The sequence below is a fragment of the Solanum lycopersicum genome, chromosome 3 (assembly GCF_036512215.1).
Source record: "Solanum lycopersicum chromosome 3, SLM_r2.1".
NCBI lineage: Eukaryota > Viridiplantae > Streptophyta > Magnoliopsida > Solanales > Solanaceae > Solanum > Solanum lycopersicum.
The window spans coordinates 64,375,646-64,391,839 of record NC_090802.1 but is presented as its reverse complement, the minus strand read 5'-3'; the positions used below and the strand labels follow the sequence as shown (position 1 = coordinate 64,391,839).

Here is a 16,194-nt window from a genome sequence, read left to right as displayed (position 1 = left end):
TCATGCTCTTAATTAAAATGATTTTATTATATTTTATTTTTTTGGTTGAACGAGCAATATACTTGAATAAGCTACAAGAAAGATATAGTGGAAGTATGAAATCTATACTAAAAATGAGCAAAAGCGAAATCATGTTAGTGACAAAAAACCACTCCATTCTATTTAGTCAGTGTGTATGACAAATATATAACATTGCCCAAAACAAAAGGGCATCTCTCTATGACCAAAACAAGAAAAAATTTCTACATATTTTTTCTGCAAAAGAATCTTACTCTTCCGCTATCTGGGAATATATTAATGGATTACAGGCACACCTTGCTCCCCAAGTTGATGAGGGAACGCGACCTCTCCAGCAGCAGCAGCAACATGCCTACGCTGCCGCTCGCGTAGGTAAAGTACCGTTAGAAGGCATACAAAGAGGGTGAGAATCGTTGCATTTCCTTCTTCCATTAGGACATCTTCCACCCATGCTTCCACTTTGGGGTAAATTTCTGGTAAGGAATCAATTACGTTAACCTACAAAAAAGAAAATAACAAAAAAGGGCCTTTATCAATCGACATATCAATTTAAAAAGAGAAAATATAATATTTCTACTATTTTTTAATGTCCACTTGCGGCAGCCCCTCCATTATGCAAGCAAGGGGGCTATAAAAGGGCGTTTGCAATGAAAAGAGTTCAAATAGTACTCTTTTGACAGACTCATATTACATATACTAGTAGAGCACAGAAGTCAGGCTCTGGTGATGTTGGACTATATTCAGCTCATCTGATCCCAACTACTTCTTTCGGCAACATCTTTGTACTCTCAGTGGTATCTATGAGTCTCTTCTAAATATCCCAAGTCCCTAATCCCAGCCTACTTTACAACCCTGTCCAGTTGCACATCATGTCTCTTTGTAACACCATGACATTGAGGATATCTTTCCACGTTGTTATTCCTCTGCTCACAATCTCTGACAACTTCCACAAGCCAGATTTTACCATTGCTGCTAATTATGTTAACTTTGGATCTTTGACATGGCAATGACACTCTGTTTGAAGCATCATAAGAGTCCCATGGCAGCCTCAAATATGTCAAACCAGAGTATTGTACCGTGTTTTCACAAAGCTAACACTATCACTCCTCCAACTCACGTGCTTCTAAATTTCAATATAAGTACGAGATCTTCTTACCCTTTTGTTGTTTAGGATTCGGATTGTGCTTTTTCTTCTTTCCACTCTAAATGTCTACTGTATTACATGCAGTTCATCCACACTCATAGACATGCAGAGCTCAGTTAGGAAGATTATTCGGACCACCATTCCCCAGTAAGCTAATATGGTAAATGCACTGCATCTGATAGCTCCTGCAAACTCTGGTTCAATATCTTTTTTCTGAGGAAGGTAACAAACTCTGGTGCAATACGACTCCAGCTTCTTTATACTCCTAGGTAATCCAATTACATTCTGCAAATTCCAAAAGCAAGGTCCCCCTGACAATCAGAGAGGCCTCATATTACAATGCCTAAGTAGTGGTGACCCCTTCAGGACTTCTGTTTTTATCAGGTAAATGGTTTCACTTATCACAAGGCCAAAATCGGCTGTATACAAGTATACCAAATAACAAAGAACCTACAACCATATACGGTTCTCTATGAAAGACATCCAATCCTCTATACAACCCGGAACTACATAGGTGTACCAAAAATAAACAAGGGATTGAAGACTACTCCTTAACTGTAAAACTCATTTCTACATCTTTAAAAGACCCCCAGTTTCCTTTTTGGGCATTAAGTGATTAGTCTTCTCTTTGTCACAGTTTTGACTGGGAAAATAAGGGATCATCCAACAAATTTATTAGTTCGAAGTGGCTAGAGTTACTGAAACACAAAATGAACGATCAAGTATGTGTATGCATGTGTACATGTACTTGTATGCAGAGTGAGAGAAATGGAGTAAACATTTACCAGGATACCATTGGCGTAGTTTTTCCTTATCCACAAGCTTCCAAGGGCCAATGTTACAGGCAACTTTGCCGCATGATCAACTTCCAATGCTTGATCGTAATAACGCTTGGCAAGATGAAGATCAAATGGTAGTCCTTGGCCATGCTCATGCATGTAACCCAGATTAAACATAGCTTGGGCATTAGATTGTGATTTTGCATGCATATATGCCTCAGCTGCACGGTCATAGTCCCGCTCAGTACCCTATAAAAGCAGATGAATAGTATCCATCACTTCAATAATGTGCAATTCAAGCCAAGGAAAGAAGAGATCACAATAAAGATAAACTTACTTAAGGCTACTACTAATACTACAGGATGTAAACTAACATACCCCATACTAATATGTGAAGAGATTATTATTAGAATAAGATAAACAACTTCAGGCTACTTCTATTGAGTATAAAATAACATACCCGACCATAGTAATATGCATCTCCAATAAGTAATGCAGCATGTTCATTACCCTGCTCTGAAGCTTGCCACCACAAGGCATGCGAGCGTTGATGCCTCTCTTCATCACTGCAAATTCCAGATTCTCCCAAACACATGCTTCTTTCTCCATATTTGTCAAGGATCCATGCAGCATTACTTTGCGCAATCTCATATCCTAACTCTGCCATTCTTGAATATAGAAGGAAAGCCCTGCCCACATCTCCTCTCAAATAAGACTCTAGTGCCCATCTAGACAAAGAACTCCATGGTCCACGTTCTGCAACTAGTTTGTACAAGGAAGATGCCTGAAAATTGAAATAACGGACGGCATGTGAAAAGGAGGAAGGACCATAAAAGGAAAAAAACTAAAAATACATCATCCTTCAAGATAATTTTATGCAACTTGAAGATAAAAACACTTATAATTTATCACTGTGAACATAAAAGCTTCAGCAATTATTATATCATGCTTCTCTCCTATTTCTCAGTTTAGTTTAGTGCGCGCGCTTTGCATGAGTATCTCACGTCAATCAATAAAACTATATACAAGAAGTACAAATTATTAAAAAATAGACATTGACTTTAAAATAAATGTTATATCTATGTAGGTGATAAGAATTTCATATAGGAAGGTTAAAAAGTTATTTAAGAGAACATGAACCTCTTTTTTAATATTTGTAATTCCTTTAATTCTTTGTTCATTTTGTTTACCAAAATTTAACCAAGATTATATGGTAAACATATAGATTTTGAAGTCGTAAATGTTTGGGAGAATCTTAGTAGCACAGTTGGTTGGTTACCTAAACTCCCACCTTGTTGGCGAGGGTTTGATTCCCCACATTGTAATCCCCTCCTTGTTTTCCTTTCCCTACCCCCCAATTTTAAAAACGAAAGAAAAAGGCTTGAATGTTAGGATTTATTATATAGTTCAAATAAGAAGCAAAATTTTAGTCAACCTTAAAGAGTTCTTACCTATTACAAATAGGTAAAGATTAATAGCTATACCTTTAATCAATTTCAAAGTCCTAATTATTAGGATGATAATTAAATGACAATTATTTGAGGAAAATAGTAAATGAAAGTTTTATCTATTATAGAATTTTTTAATAAAGGGAAAAAAGTTCAATCAACATTTCTAAAGAACCTCCATACTTTTTAATTAATATTAGATGAAGGAGAATGGACTTGAAGGTTACGTGCGTTTGCACCTTGACAAAATCTATCGACGACTCTATACAAGACGATATGTCGAAAAGATATGACGGGATATATCCCAGTAGAGAACAATTACTCGGTACATTCCATTTTATATGACTGTTTTGATAGGACATAGATTTTAAGAATTTACTTTAATTGTTCATTATATTATTATCATTATAGTAATAGTAGGTAGTAGATCAGTAGTAGAAGAAAATATTAACATAAATGATATATAGTTGGGGGTCGTTTAGTAGAATGTATAAGAATAATATTGAGTAGAGTGTATTAGTAATGTTGGTATTAGTTATGCTTGCTTAGTCATACATAAATTATTTCTTAAGCATTGTTTGGGTTTGGTTTGATGTATTAAAAATAGCATGCATTGCATAATTTCTAAAAAGATATTTATTTACAAAAATAGGTTTTGAGGGACAATTGTGTCTTTAACCATGCTAATGTGTGCATTAAAAACCTTGCAGTACTAATACTGTGGAAATCCATGTATTAGTAATACATGTTTCAATACACAATTGAGTGTATAACTAATGTATGCATTAGTAATATACAGGCTGAAAAAGTGTACCAAACAAGGCACTACTAATACACAAAGCTAATGCATGTGTTAATTTTTTTTAATACCCTCTACCAAATGACCCCTAGTTTCATATAGAAAGCCTCACATCAAAGTTTTAGCTAATTGAGTTTTGAATGAAATAAGATTCTAGGAAGTTGTCATAGCTGTACCAAAACATTATTAATATACTGATATCAAATTATCAACTATTTTGGAAGGTCCACAAATGAGAAGTGACATATAAATTATTTTTCTACTCCACTCTATCAAGCAATTCCCGTCAAAATGGCCACGATAAATACATGGCTAAGAGATTCTACTTCGGGATTTGAAGCCAGTTTCTAAATAAGGTCATTTAGTACAATTAGCCACCAAACATAAGGCACACCTGTGTTGTTGCTTCTTTTGGACAAGTGCCATAAAGCAAACAAGTCTTGTATGGTGTTGCAACTCAGGCAGCATATAAGAAAGATAAACCAACAACCAAATTCATTCATGACAAAGTAAAATATAAGAAATATAAGGTCAATAATCCCAGTATAAGAACGAGTAGATGACCAACTACATTTGACTCACCAGTGGAACATTCTTCTTAAGACCTACACCAGTATGGAACATTTTTGCCAGTTGATAAAATGCTTTTGGTTGACCAGCATCAAAAGCTGTAATGAAGTATTTGGACGCTATTTTCACATCCCTCTTCACCCCAATTCCTTTAAGATACATTACTCCGAGGTTGTAGAAACCACCAGCCTCTCCATTGTCTGCAGCCTTCTCAAAATACTCTTTTGCCTGCAACAGAGAGCAACCAGTATGTCAATTGAATCCTAGATAACTTTTTCAATAGAGTCTACACCAAGAATCTAACTACTGAAGCTTAAACTAAAAGATTAATCCTCTTTTCATGAGAAAAATCAGTGATCTAAAGAGGTGATTTGATAAGTGCAGCAAGCACATGAAAATGAACATACAAGTGTACTAAGAACAATATAGTGTTAAAAGCTAAAGGTAAGCACATGGATAGAGAAAAGGAGATCCAAGTTTGCGCTATTATTTATATGGGGAGTAAAAGATGAAAAATCTCTGTGCATTTACCTTGTCCAGAAACAGCAACAAAAGAACAGAATTTTACCTTAGTGTAGTTCTTTTCCACTCCATATCCTTTGACATAGAGATAGCCCAAACCATTGTAAGCAGAATAAAGTTGCTGCCTGGATGCAAGAGTAAGCCACTCCAATGCCTTGCTAAAGTTCCTTTCAACTCCAGCTCCTCTTGCATATATTTCCCCAAGAAGTTCCATAGATCTCGCCTCACCCTTCTCCACTGCCTTCAGAAACCATGTTAATGCCTTGGTGTGATCACGTCGTACTCCCCTTAATCCAAAGTAGTAGAATATCCCAATTTTATACATTGCACCGGCATTCCCTTTTTGTGCCTGGTATTCCAAAATCTGGAAGTCCTCATCCTCCTCACCTCGGGACTTCCTCAATGCTTCCTTATTTTCCTCTGCTCCGCTGTGTATCCTCACTGGTTCAATCACAGGTGAGTCCTTTGATATCAGGAAACTGTTAATGGCTACCTCTGCCAATTCGGCATACAATTTCACAGCTTTATCATGCATCTGCGATCAAACAAACAATCAGCATAGATGAGAAAATATAATCTCGCAACAAAAAAAGAATAAAACAACCCAGACTCAAATCATAAGAATGTTAGTATATAAATGCAATTTCATGCATCCAACATTAGAGCTCCAAATTCACCAGACATCTCTTTTTCTTTCTTTTTTACACAATCTCGCAAACAAGAAGCCAAATCCAATTAAGATCTCACAACACAAAATTCACAATTCTCCCTGAGGAAAAATACCACGATTTTTTCCTCGACAACCAAGAACCAAAAACAAATTAAAGCTCCATAGCTCACTACGCACCAGTAACATAAAATGTTTCACAAGCACAAAAGCAGGGTTTTTGCATAATACAGACAAAATGTGAGCAATCCTAAATGCTTCCGATTTCTCAGGTTGATAAAAGATGAGGAACAAAAAACTCACCTCTTGGCGAGAATAAGTATAAGCAAGTGCCATTTTGGATTGCATATTACCGCCTTCGGCAGCAAAATGGTGGTACAGAAAAGACTTAGCTTTGCTCCTCTCTCTTCCAATCCCCATTCCATACAGAAAGCCCAAAATAGACTGCGCGTGGGGGTGGCCAGCTGAGGCAGCCGCCTCGATCTCAGACGCCGCCTTCTCCATCGCCCTTTCATCGCCTCTACTATATGCCTTCACTATCTTACTAACCGAAGAGTAGTATTCGCCTTCATGTTCAAGGTGAACTTGCGGCGCAGTAGCGGGCTCGAAAATGGGGCTCCATGAACCCGGATCAAGCACATAATCCGGCTTAGCTTCGGAGTCAATAAAATCATCGAATCCAGTATCCGACGGGTCATCGACGAGGTTTATAGAATCAGCGGCTGCTTCTTTAAGGTCTTCCTGAGAGAGGACAAGCACCAATTGGCGGCCGAGTGTAATTGGAAGAAGAGCGAGGCATAGTAGGATGAACGTTATCCTTCGTGATTTTCGATTTCTCATCTCCTTGCTGAATTTTGATCCTTTAATGGAGGTCGGAGAATTTCGTCAGCGGTCGTTAGGTAAATTCCGGTGAAGGAGTCGAAGAAGACGGGGAATGTAGAGCTCTTATCGTGTTTTTCAATTGCCACGTCAGTAGTCGTCACCTGAACCATTTAGAACATGCCACGTCGTCATTGTAATCTTGAAAATTAAAGAGAAAAGAAAGAAAATAAAGTCTTCAACCAAATATAACATTGTTCACTTTTTCCCCAAGCTTTTATTTAGAAAATTATAATGTTTGAATATGATTACATAATTTTATTTTGGTCACAAATATTACTGCATATGATTTTAGGAGCTATTTAAAAAAATATATATTTAAGGATTGTTTTAATTCACGTTATTGATGTGGATATAGAGTTTTTTGAGATATATTTGAGATTTGAGAATAATTAATTTGAATATAATTATAGTAACATCATTAAAATACTAATGTTAGTGACATAAAAGACGATAATATTATTAAAATTTCATAACAAGTTTATTAATAAGTACAAATGAATTTCAAGGAATATAACTATTACTATAATTTAATAATGTCATTGTGAAACATTGTCAATTAAAAGTTGTTATTTTGTAGTTTTCGTAGGTGCACCATCGATTAAGTCAAATATTTTAGAATTTCATTCACTTTGACTGGCATTTTACTAACGAACCTTGGGGCTCCATTGATCGAACGCTGATGGATCTAAAAGTCTGTCAAGCGACTGCAACATTTAAACAACTAGTATATTTATGAATAACTCAATTAATGAAAATTTTGTAATAAATTAACAAGTTCGAATGACTTACGTGAAATATATTATTATTATTACTTTCTTTATTTGGTATTGTTTGTCACTATTTTTATTTTTAGAGTCAAATTATTAAAATTTTGACTAACATTTAAGATGTATTTTTTCATCATATTCATATATTAAAAATTACAATTTATAGTATTTTTCATATACTTTTAAAATATTTAATTTTTTTATTTAAACTATTGAATTACTATGATCTAATTTAATTTTAAAAATTAATTAAATTAATTTTCGAAAAGCGTAATATGACGAACAATGCAGAAAGTATAATATACTTAGATATTTATTTCTTGATTTAATAAACTTTTAACTTATTAACTCAGAAATCAACATGTTAGTTGTTGATTTACCTTGAATCAATTTTTTAATTACTATTAATTTCAATTCGAACTGTAACTCAAGCTTTGATATTATATTAAAGTAAATAAAAAGAAAATTCAAGTTTGATACTCTTCCTAGCTGAGAGTAATATTCGTGGAGGTATCGGGTTTCGGCTGATCCGGCCGGTGCAAATAAAATTCCGGCGATAAATCCGGCGAAAACTCCCGGAGTTTTTTTGGCTCTTAGAAGCTTTGTTCCTTTTTTCCGTCTTCATCGTCATGTCAGTAGAGATCAAACTTTCGCGATCCAACCGCATTTATCGCCCTAATGTACTTGAAATCTGAACTGATTGTATCTGTCTATATCATGCAAATTATCATAAGAGGAAGTATTCTACTGTTACTCGCGTATTCGTAATGAATAAACTGCAATTGTAGGAACCAGTGGAAGGGAAAATCGTAACGAAGCTCTCTTCTTCCATTTCCCATCAAGGCATTCGACTCAAAGTCAACGCTTCAGTCAACTTGCAGGTACTTATATCTCATATATTTTGTTTGATCCTTCCATTTAAAATAGGTGTAGAATTTGAAGTAGTCCAGTCCTATGCTTTAGCTTACTCTATGTTTAAAGTCGACATTCAGGTTCGAGGAGGATCAGCTGGTGTTATTGAATCTTTTTATGGTGTTATCAAGCCTATAACAATTCTGTAAGCATGTTTCAAATTCACTTTAAGTTTTAAATGCTTGATTAATTCATGCTCCGGACCGCCTGTATGTTTGTGGGAGGCTGTCAAGCAATTGTGGCTTAGGAAGAGCATTCGATTTGCACTTGACCTATACAACATACTCAAATAAGTTAATTATGTCAAATTTGAATATCTACACGGTTTCATCCTTTATTTCCCTCTCTCATTTTATCCGTCGTGACTAGGAAAAAAAGATGCTTCAACAATTCATGCATTATTTTTAGTCTGTTTACATATGCCACACAAAAAATCAAAACTTTTCTCTTTCCTTCAACTTGCCCGTATTGTTTGTTGTACAAGAATGCAATCGTGGACAATCTTCTAGGAGACATGTTTCTGATTACTTTAATTGATTCTGTTGTTAACATTTTATTGTAAAAGCATTTTGATTTTTGTAATTTGTTGATACTCACCTGATTTTTCTGGGGAAATGTAGGAATAAGACGGTTGAGGTCCTAAAATCTGGTAGGATCAGCTCAGGTTCTACAGAGGTATGTTTTTAGAGTTAAGTTATGGTAAAATTTTGTTGTTTTATTCTTCTTCAATTCATGATTTTTTGTATTTCTTTTGCTAAAAGACTTCCTATTTGGTAGCACATGCCAAGGTTTTAGTTTCCCCCTCAAAGTAAAAACTTCGTTGACATCCTGCATATTGCTTGTATGAGAACCAGTGGAAGAGAGGAATTATGAAAAAGAGAAAAGAGAAGTCACATTGGTACAAGAGTATGAAAATTATTGTGGTACTGGGTTATGATCTGATCCAATCTATCATGGCTTTTCTTTTCTCTAGTTGTACACTTTTTAAGAATAGACTACTGATATTTGGATGAGCTGGATGATAAGGAAAGATCCCTCCATCCGTTCCTTTGCCCCAACATCCCATCCAAAAAAAAAAGAAAATAAATCCCTTTACTTTCTCCTGTAGTTGAGTATTTAGAAGTCAGTTGTTGGGATTTCATGTTAAACCTTTTACTCAAAGAAATTGTTACCATTCTTAGTTATGTTAAATTATTGGGCGCAGAAAAACAAAAATGTTACTGGAATCAGGAGAAATCATATCAACTCCTCCCCTACCAGCTACGCAGGACCATAGTATTTTATATCATTGTTGATACTTGTATCAGCTTACTATCTTGAGGAGATTTGGGTTCTGAGAGTGAAAAATTGCTTCAAAGGAATCTGTGAAAGGGAAGAAGGAATCTTCAGAATATTACACTTGAAGAGTGGAGTGCAACACTTTCATTCTCCTATATTCTACATGGCTCTAGTTTGCTTATAAACTACTTTTCTTGAGTCACTCAGAGTGGCTGTTTTTTAATTTGTTTATTCTATATCAGTTCTTGATTCTTCTTCTTGTTGTCTAGATCCCATTTTCCTTCTGGTTGAAAGATCCAGGAGAAAAACCTTTGGAAAAATTTTACGAAACATATCATGGTGGGGATGTTAGCATTCAGGTACATTCCGACAAGAATTTTCTGTGTCCTATATGTTATCAACCTGTTTCAGTTTTCTTGTTTTTGATGTCTGTTATATTTCAATGTAGTATCTGGTATCTGTAGACATTTCAAGAGGATACTTACACAAGTCTCTATCTGCCACAATGGAGTTCATAATTGAAAGCGAAAAGGGTCTGGGTCTGATCTCACTTTATTCCCTCTCTTTTTTATGGGTCATCTAATATTTCAATACATGTCGAGCACTAAATCTGTGTTCCTAAAATGCCTAATTCAGAGAATCTTCCAGAGAAACCCATTTCTCCTGAAATGGTCATCTTTTATATGACCCAGGACACACAGAGGCATTCACTACTTCCAGAGCTAAAATCAGGTTCTTACTTGTTTTTTCTTTTTCCTGGTATAATCAGGTTCACTTGTTATAGATTAGAAAATTCATCTATGAATAGGAGTTTTCAGAAAAAATCATCTATCAATAGGAAAGCAGATTTTATGTTTGTATCTAAACTTAGATACAATTGGGAGAGAAGGTTTGTAACCCTTATTATTGAATACCAGATTCTTCTTTTTTTATTTTGAGTTGAAAGAATGGCAAAGAAGAGTAAAAGAGGGGGAATGGGAGAGAAAGGAAACAGGAGGAGAGGAGTGATAGTAATGAGTAGACGCAGATTGTGTTCCTACCACAAGTAGGTAGAAACATCAGGAAAGAAGACCTCTTCTGAGTAAGCTTGTCATAATTCCCAAACCAATGAGGAACGTGGTAGATTATGATAGAGATGAACATGTATCAAGATTCCAAATGGGGTGGCCGCACTGTCCAGGTTATTCTCCATTTTCTACCACTTGTACAAGTCAATACATAGGAGGAGGAAAAATGATGCATCAAAAGTATTTGCAGTAAAAAAATACTAGAAAACTGTGTGCTTTTTGGAATTTGAAAAATGTGGATTTTCAAGAATAAGAATTATAAGAAGCATTAGGAATATCTGTTTGTCCTTAATCTTAGTACACGGGTAATATTCAAATCCCAATATACTTTAAATCAACCCTGGAAGAAGCTTTGTTTTTTATTTTATGCTTTGCATCCAGAATTATGTGTTGGAGAGAATATAACGATTGAATGGTTGCAACTTTTTTCTTGAATAGGGGGATTTAGGGTAAGCGGTAAAATGTGCACGCTATGTTCTTTGTCGGATCCTATTGAAGGTGAGCTCACTATTGAATCATCTGCTGTTCCTATCCTATCCATTGACGTTCACTTGCTCCGACTGGAGTCAATTTTGGTTGGAGAAAAGATAGCAACTGAATCCTCTTTGATACAGACAACTCAGGTTTGTAACTGATCATGTGTTTCCATGAATAGCTTTATACCGTATTCCTCTCATTGATATTGTGTAAAACTTATCTGTTTATTAGATAGCAGATGGAGATATATGTCGAGGCATGACTCTCCCCATCTACATTATTCTTCCCCGTCTTTTGACTTGTCCGTCAATATTTGCTGGGTATGTGCTTGATCCAATTAATGTTTGTTCTTTGGAAATTCCCAAGATTTTATCTGCTAGCGCCGTTCTGGCCTCTTAAGAGTTTCATCACATTTGTACATTGTACATAAATGTAATGCAGAGAGAATTGTGGATTCCAAATTATGCTTGCAATTGAGTCAATCCAGATCTATAATTGCTCTGCTAGACCATACATAAGAAAGAGTGTATTTTCCCGGCTCGTATTTCTGAGTACAGGCCTCTATCTCATGGGTTACCAAAGCAGATCTACTGGAAATTTTCTGATAATACGATATCAACTAAAAGAGAGTTAGCCGATGTATTTCAATCCATAGTAGTTGCTCCTTCTATTTTTCTGAGAGATTGGTGAAATTTTCAATAGAACCGTGACCCAGGGGTAGTAATTAGTCTGTTTGATTTGTTTTAACGTGCTTGCTTGCCTTGTCTTTGCATTTGAATCTTTTTTTCTTCTTTTGCTATTATACTAGTAGCATAGTGACAGATATAATCATCTGTGCAGTCCCTTTTCCATAGAGTTCAAAGTCACCCTCGTAATAACCTTCCAGTCAGAGCAATCGAAGGTGCATTCGAAATCCAATTTCAAAACTCTGAAATCATGGGTGAGCATCTCCATCTGTGTCAATAGTTGCACAAACGTACTGTGTCTAAAGTTGTCATCCTCTTCTGTAGCATGCAGCGGAAAGTATTCCCCTTGAACTAATTCGGACGAAGTGAGATGCTTAAGTCAGGTAATTGTCTAAGATTGAATAAGAAACTGGATTTCTTTATGCAACTTGCATTTGTCCTGTACATTTTAGCGCTGTGTTGCACTTTTGTTCATGATATGTGTTCTGAAATACTTTTTAGGGATACTGAAGTCATTGCATATATTAAGGGGCGAAGACCCTCTTACTGATACTGGAATTGGCACCTCGAGGATAGACTTCTTATGTGAATCTTTCACCTGAAAGATGACTATCATCAAGTTCATTTTGTCGCCCTTATGGCCGTGAAACAATATTGTTGTTCTATATATGGAGATTTTCCAGGAGATAATGCAAAGCAGAATGTAAGGTGTGAAGATGAGTTTGTTTTTCAGTAAGAACTCTAGCGGCTAGCTGTTTCGACTCACTGTAGAAAAGATAGTACATTCAAGCGCAAGTTTGCCAAACTGGTCTCATGCAAGAGGCAGAAAATCCGTCTTACATGTCAAAAAATTCTGTTATATGTGTCTTCCATGTTAGTATACAAGTAACTGTGGATGAGTTCTTCATCTAAGGTATGATGAACATGAGATAATCTGTTACTGTTTCCTCTTCGAGCTAATTCGATTTATACAAGATATTGATCAATATAAACATACTGAGCAATAGTGCAATGAAACAAATGAAAATTGACATTTTGTTAATCAATGACCAGAAAATCTCGTGGCAAAGACCTACGAACATCCTTAAATCTCTATATTTGTGTTTTCTATATCAAAATCCTTCCCATTAAGGGCCCGTTTGGATGTGCTTAATAAAAGCAGCTTTAAAAAAGTACTTTTAAAAGTGCTGAAACTTATTTTTAAAATAAGCAGTTAGCGTTTGGATAAAAGTGCTGAAGTTGTTATGCCAAACATGAAAAAGGGAAAAATGGAAGAAAGAGATGTTAGGGATATATGGGTAATTTGGAGATTGTATAAAATTATTAAGGGCAAAAAATAAAAATGTGGTCAACTTAAAACAACTTATAAGCTAAAAAAAAAAAACACCCCTACCCCAGCTTTTAACTTTTGGCTTAAAATAAGTTTTTTTTTACTTAAAATAAGTTATTTTGAGTATTGCCAAACAGTTAAATAAGTCAAAAATCAGCTTTTAAGTCAGTTTGACCAGTTTTTAAGCTGAGCCAAACAGGCTCTAAGTCACATATTTGACCATGACTTGATTATTGATTTTGAACAAAAAATTTGAAGTAAAGTTAAAAGTGTATTTGAAAAACTTAACTTCAAGTTGGAGTAAAAAATTGTTTACCATGTAACCAAAAAATTGCTTGCAAAACAAAAAAAGCTGAGAGAAGCAAATAAACTGACAAGTCACTCACTAAAACAAAGCCTAAAACAGTCTACTGATACTCACAACTCATACTAGCAAGGTTTTTCATCTTGAAGAAGTGTACCTTTATTGGTTGCAAATAGGACATAGAACTAACAAGCTAAACAGAAGTACCGTTACTGGTTCATTTTGGTCTAGAAGAAATCCTAAAACAATCTATTCAACTGAAAATTCATACACCATATTGTGTATGTACTTGTCACCAGGCTGAACGACAATAGAGGGAAAATTTGGTGTGTTGATAGCATTTGGAAATCCTTGAGTCTCTAAACAGACTCCAGCATGCTTGTTATAAACAGCTCCACCTTTGCCAACAACTCCATCGACATAGTTTGCAGTGTAAAACTGCATGCCAGGAGCATTGGTCCATAAATCAAGTACTCTGGAACTCTTAGGATCCTTGATTTTTGCAGCATGCTTCAAGCCATCTTTCTTGTCTCCACAGTCTAGCACATAATTATGGTCATACCCTAAGCCAACCTGCTGGATATCACGGCCAATCTGCTTTTCAGAGGTGAAATCAAATGGAGTGCCTTTAACAGGCATTATTTCTCCAGTTGGGACCGTATACTGATCAACAGGAGTGATATGATTTGCCCATATTTGGGCTGTGTTGTTGAGAATATCTCCTGAATTATGGCCACCAAGGTTCCAATAGGTGTGCTGGGCTAAACTAACAGGAGTAGCCTTATTTGCAGGCACAGCTTCCATGTCAAGTCTGAGTGTCGTCTTAGAGGTAAGTGTGTACGTTGCAGTAACAGAAAGATCTCCCGGGTAACCTGTATACAAGGCAAATCAGAAAGGAAGTCCTGCTTCATAAGTAAAGGATGAATGGCTAGAGAGAAAAGAGAAAAATACCTTCCTCGCCATCACGACAATGATACGTAAAGGTAATTGATGGATGTTCACCCTCCTTATGTTCAGCAACCTCCCACACAACCTTGTCAAAACCCTTGTGTCCGCCTTTGAAGAGAAGAAATAGTAGCATTAAGTGTACAGACAAAAGAGAATAAAAGCCATTGAATTACAAAAGACTTCCATCCACCGACAATAGCAGGGAAATAACATAGCTTTTTGCTTTGCAAGAAGTCTCCAGTACACAGAAAATTCCCTTTCTTATTAGTGCAATACTTCCTGAAATTGGGAAAGCTCACAAATATTCATCAACAACTATCCATCCGTTGATGAAGCTAAAAATGTTCTTATTATGAAAAGCAATGTAAGTCAATTTCCAGGTCAATCACTAATAATGAACTATAAAATTCTGACAGAATTTTTTTTTGTCAACGGGGTATAATTTCCCATAAGCAGATCATATAGCCAAAAATCTAGTGAAACAAGTAAATTCATTAGATATAGTAAAAACTCCATCCGAACCTTGTTATGGGGAATCATCAGTGATGATCTAGCATATAAAGATCAAATTTTGGATACAACACAATAACAGTAATTTAAACACAATTGCCTTACCAATGGATAAAAATTGTTCACAAGAGTTGAGAAAAGTATACAAGATCTTACCATGGAGACTGTTTGGGGGCCTATTGATGGGTAAAGAGTAATCAACTCCATTCAGAGAAAACTTCCCATCTCTAATCCTATTTGCCACTCGACCCACAATGCAGCCAAAATATGGGGCTAAACCTTTCTGATCAATTAAGAGGAAAAAAAAAATCAAAAGATCAGCAAATTCAGTTCAAAGATCCAGCCTAGAAAAAATAAAAATTGACATAGAATTCAACTCGCCTGGTATGGCTCGAGGGTATCAAATCCAAGAACCACATCACCCAAATTCCCTTTAAAAAAAAATTCAATCAATCAAACATCAGTATAAAAATATTAAAAACAAGAAAGATCCAATTTTTATGATGTATATATCAAGAAGGATTTTTTTTTTTTAAAAAAAAAGGTACCATCTTTATCTGGCACAGATAAGGAGAGAATAGTGCAACCCAAATTGGAGACTTTGACTTGCATGCTTCCATTGTTGAGTTCGATAATTTTGGGTTCCGCCATTGCTGTAAAAATTAAGGATTTTCAGTTTTGCTGACAACTAAAAACACTGAAAGAGGGGTGATGACAAGATAAAAGCGAAACAGAAGTGGTACGAGGACAAACTGGTAATTTTACTGAATATTAATACGTCAGTATTTATCCAATTAAATCAACTAGATTAATTATTTACTAGTAGCGGATTACACTCCCTAATTTACTCTAATAACAATAACGTTAATACACAATTTCTCTATTTTTGTTACCTTTTGCAGAGTCAACTACATTAATCCTTTTGAAAAGAAATAATATTTGAGACAAGACATTTTAACTTGATATGTCAAAACTTTTTATTTAAGAAAGATTTCACAAGGTTAAAGGTTTAGAACAATATATTTATTTGTTAAGCAAGTTAAAAATAGTAAAATTATGCATCAATTAATCATGGTTAATACAGCC

At 35.4% G+C, this 16,194-nt stretch overlaps 3 protein-coding genes across 6 annotated transcripts; 1 reads left to right on the top strand and 2 right to left on the bottom strand.

Annotated features, from left to right (window-relative positions):
• Nucleotides 1–134: 134 nt before the first annotated feature.
• Nucleotides 135–7,101, bottom strand: LOC101243872 (ERAD-associated E3 ubiquitin-protein ligase component HRD3A). The gene is made up of 6 exons (XM_004235721.4): nt 6,251–7,101; nt 5,327–5,815; nt 4,771–4,986; nt 2,402–2,725; nt 1,948–2,190; nt 135–516 (listed from the first exon to the last, which is right to left on the bottom strand). Exons 1-6 carry the CDS (start codon nt 6,785–6,787, stop codon nt 295–297), a joined length of 2,031 nt encoding a protein of 676 aa, XP_004235769.1. The 5' UTR covers nt 6,788–7,101; the 3' UTR covers nt 135–294.
• A 928-nt stretch (nt 7,102–8,029) lies between these two features.
• LOC101247599 (uncharacterized) lies at nt 8,030–13,008 on the top strand. 4 transcript variants are annotated; one of them, XM_004235734.5, is made up of 12 exons: nt 8,030–8,276; nt 8,385–8,477; nt 8,589–8,653; nt 9,129–9,183; nt 10,056–10,145; nt 10,235–10,319; nt 10,423–10,518; nt 11,292–11,476; nt 11,562–11,650; nt 12,171–12,270; nt 12,341–12,399; nt 12,518–13,008. In XM_004235734.5, exons 1-11 carry the CDS (start codon nt 8,226–8,228, stop codon nt 12,383–12,385), a joined length of 954 nt encoding a protein of 317 aa, XP_004235782.1. In that variant the 5' UTR covers nt 8,030–8,225; the 3' UTR covers nt 12,386–12,399; nt 12,518–13,008. The 4 variants fall into 4 exon arrangements, with proteins under 4 accessions (XP_004235782.1, XP_025885966.1, XP_010318649.1 ...); XM_026030181.2 differs by having other exon boundaries at nt 8,039–8,276; nt 10,235–10,325; XM_010320347.4 differs by lacking the exon at nt 11,562–11,650 and having other exon boundaries at nt 8,039–8,276.
• A 633-nt stretch (nt 13,009–13,641) lies between these two features.
• On the bottom strand, nt 13,642–15,990 carry LOC101253766 (uncharacterized). Its single transcript, XM_004235755.4, has 5 exons — nt 15,657–15,990; nt 15,490–15,539; nt 15,265–15,391; nt 14,602–14,706; nt 13,642–14,522 (listed from the first exon to the last, which is right to left on the bottom strand). Exons 1-5 carry the CDS (start codon nt 15,757–15,759, stop codon nt 13,900–13,902), a joined length of 1,008 nt encoding a protein of 335 aa, XP_004235803.1. The 5' UTR covers nt 15,760–15,990; the 3' UTR covers nt 13,642–13,899.
• Between the last annotated feature and the right edge of the window lie 204 nt (nt 15,991–16,194).